Source organism: Sceloporus occidentalis, unplaced genomic scaffold (assembly GCF_023333645.1).
Source record: "Sceloporus occidentalis isolate IW3139 unplaced genomic scaffold, rSceOcc1.0.p SCAF_100, whole genome shotgun sequence".
Lineage (NCBI taxonomy): Eukaryota > Metazoa > Chordata > Lepidosauria > Squamata > Phrynosomatidae > Sceloporus > Sceloporus occidentalis.
Genome location: NW_028317080.1, coordinates 2,991,276 through 3,009,241, shown reverse-complemented (window position 1 = coordinate 3,009,241; position 17,966 = coordinate 2,991,276). Strand labels below are relative to the sequence as shown.

The 17,966-nt window shown below is 41.3% G+C and overlaps 1 protein-coding gene across 2 annotated transcripts in view; it reads right to left on the bottom strand.

Annotated features, from left to right (window-relative positions):
- The window catches only part of LOC149284069 (serine/threonine-protein kinase D1-like), a 49,849-nt gene that overhangs the window by 13,268 nt on the left and 18,615 nt on the right, over window positions 1-17,966 (bottom strand). For both annotated transcript variants that reach the window (XM_089497179.1, XM_089497180.1), the window contains exons 2-4: window positions 5,611-5,749; window positions 351-482; window positions 42-202 (exon numbers count right to left, since the gene is read on the bottom strand). In XM_089497179.1, coding sequence (XP_089353305.1) covers window positions 42-202; window positions 351-482; window positions 5,611-5,749 — 432 coding nt within the window. The remainder of the gene's footprint in view (window positions 1-41; window positions 203-350; window positions 483-5,610; window positions 5,750-17,966) is intronic.

Sequence of the window (17,966 nt, the reverse complement as noted above, 5' to 3'; positions counted from 1 at the left end):
AGTACCACTAAAACATTTCATGTATCCCACCATCGCCATACCAGTAACGGCTCCTCAGAGTATGATGAGAAGGTCTCCGATGACACCGTGCGGATGCTTGATAGGCCTGGGAGCGAGACGTTGGACAGCCTTCGCTTACGGACGCCACTGCAATTGTTCGGTATTTTGAAGGCGCATCTCTTGTGGTAGTTAAGACCACAGCCTAAAGAGAAAGAACATGCGCACACGTACTCAGCTTTTGCTAAATTTAATAGTAACAATATCCTGAAAAATTATTCTGACAAATAGGTGGTTGATGGTACATTCATGTCCGTTGGGTTAAATCTGAATACAGTTGAGTTGACACTCACCCTCACACTTAAGCCCTTGCCTCACAAGTCCCCACAGCATCTCTCCACAATGGTCACAGAACGCCGGCGCCCGGTACGAATGAACGTACAGAGAGTGCGGGCGGATCTGGAAGTCTTCAAAAGTGGCTGAAGCTGAAAATAAAGCAAGCAAAAGAAATTATGTTTAGACCCCATATTACATCCTAACTGACTTTCTACCCACTAGATGAGATCAAAATGATGTAGTATTGATGTAGTATTTTGTTTACATGCCATACGTGATTTACAGTCAGATATTATAACACGGGGATGATCCAATCCCATGACAGATAACTAGGGGTATTAAAGCACCAGGAAAATAAGTGGCACTAATAGCTTTCAGGCCATTAGGTTACAACAAACTTACACAATGATTATTGCTTCAATGTCATTAGGTTTATAAGCCTGTTGAAAGATTCCCTTTGCAGTAATCCCCGTTAAAGTTCTACCCCAGTCCTATTTTCTCATACACATAATGTTCATTTTGCATGGACTTTAATGCATTTCACTGCATGCACATTGGCACAGGCACTCCACAGTTACTGGGGTTAGAAAATAGGACTTGTTTCATTGAACTCTTCTCCCAGTTGACTCTACGGTCTCCGTACGCTTCCAGTAGAAGGCCTATTCTAGTCAATCGCTTGCACGCTATGGGAACACCAATGTGGGCGTACGTGCAATTCAACAACTTCAATGGGAGTGCTACTCAATCTGAAAAAGAGTAGAGACATTCATATTTCCTGGTTTCAGAAGAAACAGCCTGAGAAGGAGAACCGTGAGAGAGAACTGCCCCTTCTTACCTCTAATAACTAAAGAATGCATGAATTATTTTACATCACTGAAGGGCGTCACAGCTGTGCCACGTTGAAATGTAGCCCCTAGGCACTGTGCTGGTCAATGGCCAACCTGGACGCCCATGATGGTCTTCACTGGGAGTCATCTGTGACGTATAATCCGATCACCAGATTAAAAAAGACCAGGTCAAGCTGCATTTAGGCATTTAAACCAAAACACATATAGGAAGCAATGACCCAGCGCAGAAAGGGTTTCATTTTCAAGCACTTTTTTTTTTTTTCCAAAGGGCTCCATTAAAAAGATGGTTAGTCTGTTCCAGCCTATGGGCCCCAGCTTGATACCAACCACGCCTTTGCAATATAGTAGATGCATCACTCACGAGAAGAGCAGGTCCATCTAAAGATTTGCTTTGATGATCTTCGGTCTTTCGGAATACTGTAATAACCGAGTAAACTAACAGCATGTGAATGTGAAGCGATCTGGCTCATCATGGGTTGTAGAGCACCGACGCAGCACGCAAAGAACACGCAATTTATTAGGTAAAATTTAGCGAAAGCTATATTCTGGTATTACAGCTTTTAAGGAGGAAATAAGGCACCCACCAGAGCTTTGGCTGCAATTTCCGTGACTACCTACAGTGTTCTAACTAAAATACAACATACCGCCAAATGATGCAAAGGGCAATATATCTTAATTAAACATGTTTCTAATACCAGCGAGAAACATACAGTATTAGTTTACTAACTTGCTTCTTGTTTCTCAAAATATATCATATATGATTATAAACAAGTAGAACAATAAACACAATTGTTAAAGCTGCTGTACTACAAAAAAAAAATGACAGCGTATGGAAAGCGTTGTGTTGATGCCTTGCTGTACAGAAGATTCAGACTTTTATATGGACAAAATCAATAAGTTATCACTTCAGAGACACTACGGGGGGGGGGGGTTGCATGACACTTGTCCCATATACGTGTATTATAATAGAGGCAGGACAAAAAAATGCATTACGTTGCAGGTTCCATAGAAACGGGTCATTACAACGCGGAGGAGAACGTGCCCTTGGCAGGGAAATTCTTCTGTTTTATTGGTTGTAGGTATGAACTTTACCACCAACACAATAATTACAATCTGGTGGGTTCTTTAGCTTTAAATAGAAAAAGATTTGTCTTAGTCTGTCAGTTCTAGGCTTGTTATATAGCCTGAATTTATGGACTGGAAGAAGCGCTAAATTATTGGTGCTATATAAAATAAAGATAATAATTATAATAATGATGTCCATGCATTCCAGTGTAGAGACACATAACACCACAATATATTGACCCTCCCTGGGACTCAACAAGAAGACCCTATGGGGTATAAGGAACTTGACATTATGCAATGGTGTTACCCAGGATGCAGTCCCAATAAAAGCCCTTTTAGGACACGGACATGGACACACGGACACACACTCCTATTGCGCAGAGGAGGCAAACTCTACTGTTCTTGATGAGACAAGCATTATTGGTTTGTATAGAATTTTAATAAAACAGTAGACACAACACACGGTATCCTCAACATTTTGATTGGCTAGAAGGAGCACACTACATTAAAACCAATGAGCATTCCTTAGCTAAACAACATATTGTATGTCCCTAACAGTATCAACAAAGAAACAAAATGCATATTAGAGCACTTTGTGGGCTCTTTAATATGCATTCATAAAAAGCATTAAGCAGAAGCTGCAGCTGCCCTCCTCGATAGTCCAAATGTTCTCACCACTGATCGGCTACTTGCTTTCCATGCGCGTCTCCACAACATTCACCGAGCTGGTTCTGGAGTTGACTGGTGGTAAGTATATCGGGAGCCAGGAGATGCAGATCTCCTGAAAATAGCTGAGGGCAGGCAAAAAGGCAAACGCGTGTGGGGTAATTCTGCAGAATCCTCCGTGCATTTGGCGGAGGGGGCACCATGTACATGTAAAGGCAACTCTCAGCTATCATATACATTTATGTACATGTGATGGCTAGAGAGTTCCTTTAACGTGCCCTAATCTTCTGCCTAGTTTAAGATGAAGGAGGTGAGGGTGTGTTCATAATTTATACTCTGCTGTGTAATAAGGAATGCTGTCATTTAGGAGATTAAAGGATATATTATTGAAGTACCGATTCTGGTTACTTTAGCGTGGAAACAGATAGTTCCTGGTAAGTGGACTCAAAGCCAGGTACGGGTAGCCTGCAGTAACCCACAGTTCGAGGCCAGTGCAGTTTGGAAGCGGTCGTCTTAATCTGTCATATTAAGTTGCACACAGTAGTGACTTAAGTCTGTTGGATACAAAACTATGCAGAGAATTAGACAACTACCTCTAGGAAGAAATTAACCCATGACTTGAAGACCAAAGAACAGTCACTAGAATACTGCATTCTTAACAAGATACAATTTAACACAGCCAAGCCAGATTACTTTTTGTTCCTTCCATTTAATGCCTAAAGGTGAAGCTTTTCATTGAGAACCTGAGCTCTTGTTTCCCTGGTGGCTACTTCGTGTGGGGCAAAATGGTTAACATGTCAGCAAAGAAACGGATGGTCAAGCCCATGAGAAAGGGACTTCTCCCTCTACACTATATGGACAAAAGTATTGGGACAGCTGATCATTAAACCTACAGGGACTTTTATGACATTGCATTCTAAATACAAAGACATTAATATGTATTTGGTCCCCACTTTGCAACTATAACGGCTTTCGCTCTTCTAGGACAATGCTCTGCTTCTATCTATGCGGGAACCGTATGGGGAAAGTTATTTTCTATTCCAGCGTCTTTGTGCCCCAGCGCCTAAAGCAAGCTCCATAAAGACATGGTTGGATGAGTTTGGTGTGGAAGAACTTGACTGGCTGCACAGAGCGCTGACCTCAACCCCATCCAACGCCTTTGTTCACTTTGGTGGAATATATTGTTGACGTAATGTTATAGTATCTGAACCTATAAACTATCAGGATGAAACCAGAATTAATTTATAGTTCTTAAAAACCATCATTTATTCTTAGTGCTGCAGTACAAACAGAAACATCTAAGCAACGCTTAGTGAAAACATTGTTAATTCTGTATATTATGCTGTGACCCCATTTCTCTTTGAATAATCAAGCTGCATTTTCAGCCTGTTTATGTAACTAGAGCTGCAAGCCCATTCACGATACATATTACGCACACGCTTAAAGTGTTGCAGCCATGCACACCCTCCCTCTGCGCACGGAGAGATTAAAAACATGAACCTATTAGCTGCCCTGCTTATTCCACACAAACAGGGTAATACACAATAAAAGGGCCACAAGCACACTACCATTCTGTAAACAAAGCTCATTTTCTCGCATATACATACATATATATATATGACCCTACTGCAAAGGTTGTACAGCCATCACCATAGCAAACAATGGAACACTCATGAGGGGGACTATTCCAGCAGTTGCTATGGTTATAAGTCCATCACTACCATTGATCCAGAATCTTATTTTTATGAATAACTCCAAAGTCTTAGACATATTTCCATTCTATTCCAAGAGTCCAGCCACAAGCTGACTACTATTTCGCAATTCAAAAATAAGCTAGCATCCAGGACAATCAGACCCTTGAGTAACAATGCACTGTGAATTAAAAAAGAAAATTATCACACAGCGTGTGTGCATGTTACCATCTCTCCCAGAAATAATGTAACACTATCTGAATGGAAAAGGATCAATATCATGATGGAACCACTAATTGCCCAAAACAGTTTTACCTAAAAAGGACCCGTGCCAACAATTCAAATGTCTGAACATACATACACATTGTATAAACATGGCTAATAGCAAAGTAACAATAATCTGAAATATATATATATATATATATATATATATATATATATATATATATATATATATGTATATATATATATATACATACATACATATATATACATACATATATATACATACATATACACATACATACACACACACACACACATTTACACACACAAATACAACAAGGCATTTTCATCCACACAACTGCTGCTCACTGGCTATTTTCTCTTTTTCGGACTGTTCTCTGTAAACCCTAGAGATGGTTGTGCGTGAAAATCCCAGTAGATGAGCAGTTTCTGAAATACTCAGACCAGCCTGTCTGGCACCAACAACCATGCCACGTTCAAAGTCACTTAAATCCGATTTTTTTCCCCATTCTGATGCTTGGTTTGAACTTCAGCAAGTTGTCTTGACCATATCTACATGCCTAAATGCATTGAGTTGCTGCCATGTGATTGGCTGATTAGCCATTTGTGTTAACAAGCAATTGAACAGGTATACCTAATAGTGTGGCCTATAATGGTCCCCCACAGGCCAGCAGATAAAGGTTCATTGGAGCAAAACAAAATAAAAAAAAGTTTTCTTAAATGCTTTAAAAATAAAAATCATGGTTATCATGGGGATGTACCTGAAAGCACCACTTCAATAAGATCTCCTTCTTGAATGTCAGACTCGGACTTTACCAGCTGCAGGATGTTCTCGGAGTTAGGGTCATGTCGGAACAAGAGGATCTTGTCGTACATCCCGTAGAATCCGCACTCTGGGAACTGTAAACAACATGGATATAGAGGTTAAAATATGTAAGTATAAGGTCTTTTCTAACAAGTGAGAGCAGATAATAGGAATACATAAGTAAAATTAAAGGGTGTCTGCAGATAAAAATTACAATGATGTTGGCAAAATTCAGAAAAGCTGCACGTTCATGTAGGGGGAAACTTGAAAATGCAATAAAAAGTATCACAAAAATTATATTACCTGGTACAGACCAACTCGTTTCACATTTAAAAGAAAAACCAAACAATATAATAATTGTATCAAATCAAAGTATCAACTCAACTACTCACAATATAGAAAGGTGCCTTAAGTTATGAGTATTGATACAAAACCCGACTAAATCACCATTGTATTCACTGTGGACATCCTTCCTACTAAGCAGGAGAAAATCAAGCTGAATTGATTTTATTGGTTTTTGTTGTGTTTGTTCAAGATTAATATTTTTACTTCCTCGGCTCTCCTGTGAATTTATCTGCATACATACGCTGCGCCGACAAATCATTTGTCTTTTTAAATACTAAAATTTAACAGTGCAGAATGCTGTTGGCAGCCTCAGTCAGATACTAATTGAGGCTGCTTTAACTACTCCTGTGTTTGATATATGCAGGTGACTGATCCCTGGGAATGCACACAAGAGATGCTACATTAAACGTTTCAAACCTTCTGGCACTAGTTTGGGGAAGGCTCTGGCCCAGCACACAAAGCAAGGTTCATAAAGACATGGTTGGATGGATTTGGTGTGGAAGAACTTGACCAGACTGCAGAGCCCTGACCTCAACCCCATCGAAGACCCTTGGGATGAACTGGAACAGAGATTGGGAGCCAGACCTCCTCATCCAGCATTGTGCCTGACCTCACAAATGCTCTACTGGATGATTGGGCAAAAATTCCCACAGGAACGCCCCAAAATCTTGTGGAAATCCTCCCCAGAAGCTGTTATAGCTGCAAAGGGGGACTAACTACATATTAACATTAATAGTATTGGAATAGGATGTCTGCAAGCTCATATAGGTGTGATGGTCAGGTGTCCAAATACATATACACACGATGACAAAAAGTATCATAATGCGTAAAGCTTTTGTACAAACGCACATTAAGTGCCAAAAAACAGACGTTTCATGTATATATGATGCGGTGCTTAATTTAATCTTTAACAATATTTATGCGTAATGCATTGCACATTTTACGGTGTGATTTTGCACCTTTTAGTATTTGGTGAATGTGTCAATAAACAAAAGAAAGACACCTTTACGCAAAAACCTTTTATCTTTTGTTTGTTTTATATTGTAGCAGAGACTTCTTTCTGTGAAGGTAAGCAAGGACGTAGATGCATACATCTTTTTGTGCAATTTATAAAATGCACACAATTGATGTAAAGCAAGTAGCTTTACGGACCAAAACATAATATATATTGATGTTTTATGTAAACGACATCATTGCTGAAGCTTACTTCGCTCCGCCATTGGCCTGAGATAATATATATTAATATAAAGCCTTCAGTTACAAACTAATATCCTGCTAATTGCAGCAAGAAACCCACCGCAGTGAAGTCCTGTGGATTATCTCTGCAATAACTCATCCGCTGAATGAGAGGGTCAATCCCATGGAAACATTAGGCCTCTTATGATCTAATTCATATGCAGTAACATAATAGCTAAAAGTGTACCCTGTGTACCCATCGTAAAACCTGTATTTGCTGTTACTGCAGATAATGGGCTGTGTGCCTACACTGTGGCACCTGAGACTGCCATCGAGTCATGGCTTGTAATCTCTAGGAGTTTTATTTTAACATTTACACAAAGCATATTCTCGTTTATTTAAGCCATAGGGGTAATGCGGCTGTCTGCCCTTTCAAGGGCTTCTCTTGCAATTAATAGCCCCTTGAGCTGCATCATTTGGACAAAAAAGGGTCTCCATGACAGCCGAGTGGCATCGTGCGTACGTTACCATGGTTACAACAGCAAGGTATGTTTGGGGGTAATCACCTCTTCAGAGAACGGATGTGAGGAAGCGTTTACAATGTGCATAATTTATTACACGGTCGCGGGTACAGAATACCGGTGATGCAAACAAAACAAAGGGGGACAATCATTAGCAATTAACCCATTCTCTCCAGTATGACAATAAATCCCTGTGCTAAACATGCAAACTCTACTTTATGAAGACACTTTTCTTCCTCTCCGATACTCCATGGGGGTCAAACATTTTTTTTTTCACCTAAAACCAGGGGCCACCATCATCATTACCACAGGATTTATGCAGAGAGTTAGCCCCAGTCTTTAGAAAGAGGAATACTAGACCAAATCTGATCAGATGAAATCGTCAACGTGAAAAACACCTCTACATAATCAATTTAATGCTACTACTAAGTTTTTCTAAAACCTACAGATAGAAATGTATATAAAATGGGACTTGGCAAAGGGGAAATAATTTAACTGTTCAAAATGATGGAATCCACCCTCAATAGTGCAGACGTGCAACTAACGGAACTGGATACCCCACTTTTTATTATTCATTATTAATATCAGAGTCAAAATATAAAAAAATAGTGCTTTTTTTTTTTTAGTAAGCCATTCTATTTTCTTTTAATATATGTTGTTGTCATGATCTAGCTCTGTTACCTTAGCCCAATCCTAACCGCTTATCCAGGCATTATGGTTATTGAAAGTGAGTGTAGGAACAGACTTGATAGGATTGCCGTCAAGAATTAGCCGCTCATTGAGTGTGCAGGTCACCCAGACCATCACAAGTAACAATGGCAACCCCCGTGTCTACAGAGAAGGGCGTTTAATGGAACATGTTTAGATAAAAAACAGTTTTTCCAGCCTAAATTACTCTATGTAGCACCATACTTTATTCTCAAATATATTTCCACGAGATTTCCCCTTTAAAAGGCAAAGGATAGCTAACAAAAGAGAACCTATGGAAAATGTGTTGACGGCAGATGTATGCTTCGCTGGAGCAGGTGGGTGCTCTCAGTACGTAGTTCAAGTGGGGTCTTTTATGACGGCAAGAATAACGCTGTGTTCCCATTTGGTGCCTGTGAAAGAGAATCCCCGGCTCTTATTACATAATACAGCAAACGACGTGGGCACAGAATGCTACATATTTATGGGTGTATTATAAGAAGAAACACACGACAGCAAATGCAGAGCGGCATAAAGGGGCTGGAGTAAAAAGCAGCGTTCGCCATGATGTGCTGCAAACGTGAAGCACCAGTTTGCCTAAATGGCATGTTGATGTAGACAGCATCCAAAGAAGGGCTTCGAAATATACCCAGATTTACAAAGCACACACAGAACCCCACAAACCCAGAGTCCCTGATCACACATGCTACAAGTGTGCCATTCTTCTTCTTCAAAAGGTGAACTCTGCAACGTCCTTACGTCTCACTACCCATTCCGTCCTACGGAAAGTTCCATTACAATACTCAATTTGTAACTAAAGGGATTACAATTTTGTGGCACTGTGTCAGCGGGATGGCAGTGGGTTTGAATTATGCCTCTTTCCATTCAGACTCCTCACAAATACTCGATGGCTTATGCTGTAAGCACAGGAATAATTCGACAAAGGCTGGTAAACCACAACTCCCTGGAGTGTGAGTCCTCGTCCGGGGCAGAATCCAGTAACCACCAAATACCATTCCAACGGGGAGATTGAAAAACCAGGACCGTTGGTGGGCCTTGAGGACTTGTTGGGAAAAGCATCACCCCCTTTTGAGTTAGCGATGCTTGAATACCGCGGTATATATATACGATTTATTGTACCGTGAGGTACCTCAAGCAGAATTCCAGAGATCTGAATTTCAATTATATCGAAGGGCATTTCTTGAAACTGTTCTACTACGCTGCTTGCCCAAGGCTATGTGGAAGGTAAAAAAATAAATAAATAAATAAATAAATAAAATGGCACATCCGTGTAAAAAGTGAAAGGTAGAGTGCAGGTTCCACCAATATTTAGGTGAAAGAAATCTAATTTGCAGCTATTCTGTAACATAACTCGCAGCTATGAAGAGCATTCTAACATCTGTCGATGTGTGCAATACAACCAAATAAAAAGTAAAAATGTATCCATTACTACCCTCTGAAAGGCAACTATGCCAGTAGTACTGATAGCTCCGTTTCCATTTGTAAGAAAAACCTAAAATAAAAAAATAATAATAAAAGAGACCACTGATGTGGACACTGTTTCCATAGAAATTTGAAAAAAAGGTCACTAAAATAACATTCTAGCAAGTATGAACTACCGAACCTCCTATTTTTAATCAATATACACAAAACATTCAAGGTAGCGAGTCCGGAACTGCATCGACCTACAGCGGATGTCGAGATTCATCTGATGCCGTCTTTTTATAAGCAACCAACAGAACTTTCCTGCCGATTATTCTATATGTAGCATTTGGCTTCACAGAGCGTACGCTTTCATATAGATAAGAACCAGTCAGCCCATCTACTCTGCCCACGCTGTAAAAACGTCAAAGCGTACATTGCCTTGTCTTAAGTTCAGGATAGGTCTTAAAGCCTATTTCATGCATGCTTACATTCACCCACTGCATGCACCTCCTTACCTAACATTTAGGCCTATGAGCTCTTTACTTTACTATTAGATCATGATATTTTGTCCTCAATTGCCTGGTTTTATTTGTTGTTTTTTTTGGGGGGGGGCAAATATACAGTTCAGGTGTTGCTGCCCCCTGCATTATGTGGCATATATAACCAAGTAACTGATTTCCTTCTGTGATACGTCCCATATACAACTTAGTGTATATATATATATATATATATATATATATATATATATATATATATAAAAATTAGTATATATTATTTATATAGTGCCAACAATTTTCACATGGCTTCTTACAATACATATATTCAAGGGGAATGACAGGACGAGAATCGACAGACTAAAACAAACTGATACACTAAGCTTAGAATCTTGAGGTGGGTCCTGGAAAAAGATGTGGTCACACGGCACACATATGATGCCTCTAGAGTTACACACTAGCCATTGTATGCATATAATGGGCAAGAGGAACCTTGTACTTTATCTTTGTATTTATTCCAATTGAAGGGACTCAATAATTTCTATGCTTTGTTGGAGATAGATTTTGAGTATGTGGGGGTCCCGTTGGATGCGGATTAAAGCAATAGGTGTGTGTGTGTGTGTGTGTGCGCGTGTGTATATATATATATATTATATATACATACATATATATATATATATACATACACACACTTAAACGACAGTGATCTCGATCGCACAGACAGAATTTGAATGTAACAAGTTATAGAAAGTCATAGGTTAGCTGACAGCGATATGCTAGGATATGGCGACTGCTCAGTGAAGCAGAGGATGGAAGCCACCCTGCCATGTGTGAAGGCACTTTATATGACAGCATAAAAAGCAGGAACACTCAGCCAGGTTCCATAGAGAAGACGGCGGGGAGCAAAGAGTTGTCCGTTTATGGATCACTCAAGCAGCAAGGACAATAGAACAGGTGCTATAGCAACAGTGTTCAAAGCATGAGGTACATATACATCGCCCACCACCACCATTCGGGAAAAATAAAGGAGGGGGGGGTGACTGCTGAGAAAACAATGAGGGGTGATCATAAAACAGTATTACCAGCGCAGTTTGATTTTTGTGGTGTGCAGAACCAGAGACAGATCATCGTCTTGAGTTATCTGGCGATGGCCATCTCCCCGTGTAGGTAAGAGAGAAACAGAAAGGGAGAGATAAATTCCAACTGGAAGATGGCTGATCCCGTGGAACATAGAAATGCTCCTCAGCCGGTAACACTATTAAAAAAAATTTAGACTATAGAACTGCCAGATGGAGGAGTCGGGAAAAGCGACAGATCCGATTTAGAGGGGAAGTAGGATAGGAGTTGAAAAAGATCAATGGGTAGAATAGGTGCCTATTAGGAAATGTAAAAGTGACATACATAAAAGCAAAGTGAAACGAGTGAATAGAAAAAACTAATGACGACAACGAAGAGAAAAGGAACAAAAGGATCATGAAATCAAAGATTAAAGGAGACAAAACAGAACAAATCAAATGTAAAAGTAATAGAGAATGAAGTCAAAGGATCAGCAGCTTACGGAATGCACGAAATAAGCGAAAAGTGGCACGTTCAACGTACACAGCTATAACTATAGCGACAACATCGTGCCACAAAAGATATTCCCCAACATAACAAGCGGCCAAAGAGGGCCATCTGTTTTTATTAAGACTTTACATGACCTACTCAGTCATGCACAAACACCAGGATATTCGGTGCCTAAAGGCTGAGCCGTCCTTCCTAAAGACGGACATTTGGCAGTTGCGTATTTGCAGCGTATTGCGAGGCCCTGTTTCTTGGTAACTGTAAATTTAACATGAAAGGCAACCAAGGGAAATATTTCTGTGAAAAGTAAGCACTCAGTGTAATTGGAAGATAATAGATGAAAAGAGTGATCCAATACGCTGACACAGTCCATTTACTTACCTGATTGCTAACAGAATAGGTTTAAATAAGAAAAAAAAAGGAAACAGCCTTTTCTGTGACAGGAGATGGTCAGAGGCATTGCCCCGGCCAATGGAACATATCGTAAAAGTCAGTAAGAGAAAATGTGCCAGATGTTAAGAAATTATAATCAGGGGTTAAGAAATTATAATCAGGGGTTATATTAATTCAGAATACCCGAGTACATTAACAAATAATAAAACAAAATAACACGCACAACCAAATGTTTTCCAGAAGACACCTCTGTTACCTTCATTTCTCTTATAAACGCTGTCTAAATCAATCAACCTGCATCAAAGTGGAGGCACAGCTGCATGAGGAGGAGGAATAATCAAGGAAATACAGTGACAAGCAGTCAAGAACATGAATTGGATATTCTCAGGGACAAAGAAAAGCAGAATTATTAATACATATGCACAGAGCTGCTACAATAAACCTAAAACACCATTACATGAGCTTGGTAAGCATTTAGGACTATAAAACGTGAACGTTGGGAAAGTGAAGAACCCCCTGGCAGGACACCAGAATGGCACATAAAGAGGTCGCCAAATTGCCCGCCTTTAAGGACCTTTCCTCCTTTCTCCTGCATTGTTCTTCTTTTCAAAGAGCTCAGAATGGCTGCATTGTATTTTAAATGTCATAAAGCTGGAGTAATGTCTCAGTATCTCCAGGGGAAGTTAGAGAGACCCTGAAACTCACGGTGAGTGCTGTTTGATGGTCAGTGAAACAATTACCTAGGATAAATTACATGCCGAGGAAGATCTGTTAGTCTTGAGCATTTTGTGTAACTTCCAAAGGTCGGAGATTTCACTCGATATAGTAAGCCAGGCCTAACCAAGAAGGTTAAAGACTATGTTACTGTAGCCTCCTACAGACCAGGCAGCACACACGGGACAAAGTGAAATAAAAGGGAAAAACCAAAGAAAAGGTGAAGGCCGGAGGGATGTACCTGCTAGTCTATACTAATAATAACAGCGATTACTGTAACAGACGTATTTTAGAGAGCACTCAAAAAAAAACTGTTCAAAATACTCAGTTAGGGAGGACTTAGATGGCAAGAGCAGAGCTCTCTTCTACATCCGTACCAATGTCCTGGGTTTTTCCAAATCAATGTTCATTTTGTTGATGTTATTGGTACCTCTCATCTCTGCAATAGCGCTACGCAGGGGCATCACTATGTGGGAGGCTACAGCGGCTGAAGCCGTGAATGGAAACTCTGGGGCAAAAGCAAAGAATTCCCTGTAACCTGCCACAAACTAACACCCAGCACAAGTGGCGTTCATAGGGCGTTGGGTAATGGAAAAATAACAGACTGAAAAACAGAGGGTCTTTCAGAAACAAGATCAAAGTCAAAAGGATCTTTGATGTACAATGAATATTCCACCCCAGCTTTCTGAGCAAAACACCATTATTGTATGATTTAGAGGCGCACGCCAACCCATGCACACTGGAGCCCATTTTGCACGGACACTAGTACATTTTACTGCATTCAAATAGGTGCCCACATTCTTTAAGCTAGTAGAGTTAGAAGATAATTTCTGATATATATTCCTGTCTCCACCAAAACATACTTAAGTTTGTTTCCTCTAGATCAGACCTGGGCAAAGCACGGCCCGCGGGCCACATCCGGCCCGCTGAATAGCTCGGACCGGCCCGCAAAGAGTGTCCTGGTGACTCACCAATGAGTCCGGTGTCCCCCCCCGCCCCGGTCACTTACCTTAAACTCCTGTGTTGGAAGCGTTTGTCTCGGGTGCCGGCGCTTTACGCTGGGCGCCGGCATATGACGTCAGACGCCGGCGATCAGCAGTGAAGCGCCGGCACCCGAGACAAACGCCTCACGCTTCCAACACAGGAGTTTAAGGTAAGTGACCGGGGCGGGGCGGGGGGGGAGATCCTGAGAAGGGGGGGTTAGGGAGTTAGAGGGGAGATACTGAGAAGGGGGGGTTAGGGAGTTAGAGGGGAGATACTGAGAAGGGGGGTTAGGGAGGGAGGTCTTACTGTGTGTGTGTGTCTTACTGTGTTTGTGTGTGTGTGTCTTACTGTGTGTGTGTGTATCTCACTGTGTCTGTGTGTGTCTCACTGTGTCTGTGTGTGTCTCACTGTGTCTGTGTGTGTCTCACTGTGTCTGTGTGTGTCTCACTGTGTCTGTGTGTGTCTTACTGTGTCTGTGTGTGTCTCACTGTGTCTGTGTGTCTTACTGTGTCTGTGTGTGTCTTACTGTGTCTGTGTGTGTCTCACTGTGTCTGTGTGTATCTTACTGTGTCTGTGTGTGTCTCACTGTGTCTGTGTGTGTCTCACTGTGTCTGTGTGTGTCTCACTGTGTCTGTGTGTGTCTTACTGTGTCTGTGTGTGTCTTACTGTGTCTGTGTGTGTCTTACTGCGTGTGTCTTACTGTGTTCATAGCTTATTCAGTTATTGTAATAAATATTTTAGCCCATTTTTTAGCTCAAAATATTTTTTCCTTTTTTTTCTCCTCTAAAATCTAGGTGCGTCTTATCAGCAGGTGCGTCTTATAGAGCGAAAAATACGGTATGCACTCCGAAGCCTTGTTCATTTTGTTCACTTCTGTGCTGTGCTAATAGTTATTCAGGCCTTACTTATTCAAGCACCTCTACCAATGACGTAGGCTTGAATAACTTTATTAAACAGCACATAAGTTAACAAAATGGACAAGGCTTCGGAGTTTGTAGTTTGTAGAGGTCTGGCCCTCTAAAACCATTCCAATTTCTCATGTGGCCCCATGGGAAAATTAATTGCCCACCCCTGCTCTAGATGCTCAGTACTTTATCATGACTCTTGCCTTATTACTTTGGTCTGCTACTCTTCCCTTTCTCTCGCTGCTCATCTCTCCCCATCAGCAAGCTCACTGCAGTTAGAAAACGTTGCAATGATGTTGACCCTCCTAATACCGTATTTGCTCGATTATAAGGTGACCCTGATTATAAGACAACCCCCCAAAATCTGAATATTAACTTAGGAAAAGCAGAAAAAGCCTGAATATAAGACGACCCTAAAGGAAAAAAGTTTTACCAGTAAATGTTAATTCATGTAAACTATTTTTTCAAATAAAGGCTATGATTGAGAAAAATATTTTTCTTGTTTTTATTTCCTTGTATTTTCCAACCTGTCCCCCAGTTACGCACGTCTGCCCCCAGGCTTGCCACACCAATATGGCACTGTGTCCCATGATATGCCTTTTAACCCTCTATATGCCACTGTGCCCCATGGTATGCCTTTTGACCCCCTATGTGCCTCTCTGCCTTCAGAAATGCCTTATACCCCTATATCCCATTCTGGCATTTAGGGGGTTAAAATGCATATTATGGGGCAGAGTGGCAGATAGGGAGGTATAAGGCATTCCAGGAGGCAGAGTGGCATTAAGGGAGTTAAAAGGCATTGTATAGAGCACTCTGCCTCCAGAAATGCCTTATACCCCTATATGCCACTCTGCCCCATAATATGCCTTTTAACCCCCTAAATGCCAGAGTGGCATATAGGGAGGTATAAGGCATTTCAGGAGGCAGAGTGCTCTGTTAAATGCCCCCTTAACGCCACTCTGCCTCCTGAAATGCCTTATACCTCCCTATATGCCACTCTGCCCCATAATATGCCTTTTAACCCCCTAAGTGCCAGAGTGGCATATAGGGGTATAAAGCATTCCAGAAATGCCCTATGCCCCCATTTAACACACACACACACACACACACACACTTACCGGTGCTTCCAATTTCCTGCTGTATTGCCGAGGCAGCGGGTTGACGTCTCCTTCCGCTGCAGCCGGAAGGAGGTGGAGTTGGCAGCGGGGGTTTGTATGCGTCCGTCCGTCACCGGTGCGGGGAACTCTGATCTCTGACAGTCGGGGAAGGTATCCGCGACGGACGCAGACAACCCCCGCTGCTAGAAACACCTCCTTCCGGCTGCAGCAGACGTTGTCTACGCGGATCGCGTAGACGTCAACCCGCTGCCCCGGCAATACAGCAGGAAGCACCGGTAAGTGGGGGGGGCAGGAGGATCCAGGTCCCCTGCAGCGGCGCGGGGGATCTGGATCTTAGCCTCATAATCAGACCTCTATTTGAGGTCTGATTAGAAGACGACCCCGATTAGAAGACGAGGGGTATTTTTCAGAGCATTTGCTCTGGAAAAAACCTCGTCTTATAATCGAGCAAATACGGTAAATTGTAAGCTTCCATGTGAAGAGTTGTCTCCTCCTTCTGTACATCATATTAGTTTATAATATTGTTACATTTGTACTCTTTCATTGTAATAACACCACAGATTCTGCTGGGTGTTTAGAAATATAATTTAAAGTAGCACCCCAGCTTAAGAGCGCAAAACAGCCAATCATATAATTTAGCTGAACACTAATGTTAGCATGCATGTAACATGTAACTGCTACTCACACTAACTTCAGCTGAAGGACGGACTTCAATGAAGTGTTACAGAGCATGTGCAGGATGTGTACTTGAGTATACTTCCTGTGTACACTTCCTTTATGCAGCACAGAGTGCAAATGGAGTAAAATAAGACGTATTTCATTTTCACTTTCTATCGGCGGGAACCGAAATAAATAAAAAAACGCATCCTACAGTGTGCAAGCATTAAAATGCATGTGTCCACCTAAAATGTACTCAAAGATGCTTTTCTGTCACATGACAATGAAGCGTTCCCAGCTTATCTTGACTAAAAATCATGTTTTTAATAATGTGTTTATATATGTCAGAAGAGTAGAGGGAGCAGCACACGTTTAAAACCATTCTGGAATTTGAGTCAGCCTACTACTAGAACAAAATTCTGACCACCATATCGTGCATTGTTCTCCACATGCCGATTTACTGTGCGTGATGGGCGCATTTTAATGCTTTATGTAACCGATCCCGCAGCGTTCAGCCGTTCATTGTACTTGACCAGGAGCGCTGAAGCCCTTTTGTTTAAACTGGGAAATTCTATTTTTCTTCAAACGTCTCATATTTAACATTAGCGGAGAACAGACTATGAAGTACCCTGCCTCACAGCACTTCTCAATAACCACCGCTGTTTACCTTTCTCATTTCCATCGCATATGGTTGTAGAATTCCTCCTGTGATCATTTTGTTTCAGAAAAAAGGAGAACTCCGTGAAAAGTTTTCCATTCCTCCTCCGAATGCGCACCATTGTAAATATTTAAAAAGGTCTCCATTATTACTCACAATTCTTTTTATATTCTGCACTGGAGAGACGGTTTTTAACAATATGTATTATATTACCAGTTATTTGCTCTAAGGAAATTAACATCTTCATAGCCAAGTGGACAGATTCACTGATCATTTAGATAAAGTTATTACTCGTATGGCGGCTCGAACAATGATCATAATGATACAGAAGACCCAAACCACTGCACCAGCTGGCTGACAGGCACATAGATGAAAACATGAAGAGCATACAGGTCCTCCAACAAGCCAACTAATCTGCCACGAGGTGTCGTCTAGTACAGTTGGCATTTCTTCCGTAGGCTTTTTACTACAAATGTTGGAACAGGATATACGTAAAGTGTTCAACAGATACATCGATAAGGTAGCGACTGTGCAAGTTGATGCAAAACTATGGCAAGGGAGGCTCATGGAACTGCTCTACATGACATCACAGCTGTTTAGCCAAATACACACAGGTTACCGGTAGAATAATTGTGTTGCGTTGGTGTGTGGCCGCACGTGGCAGAATAAAGT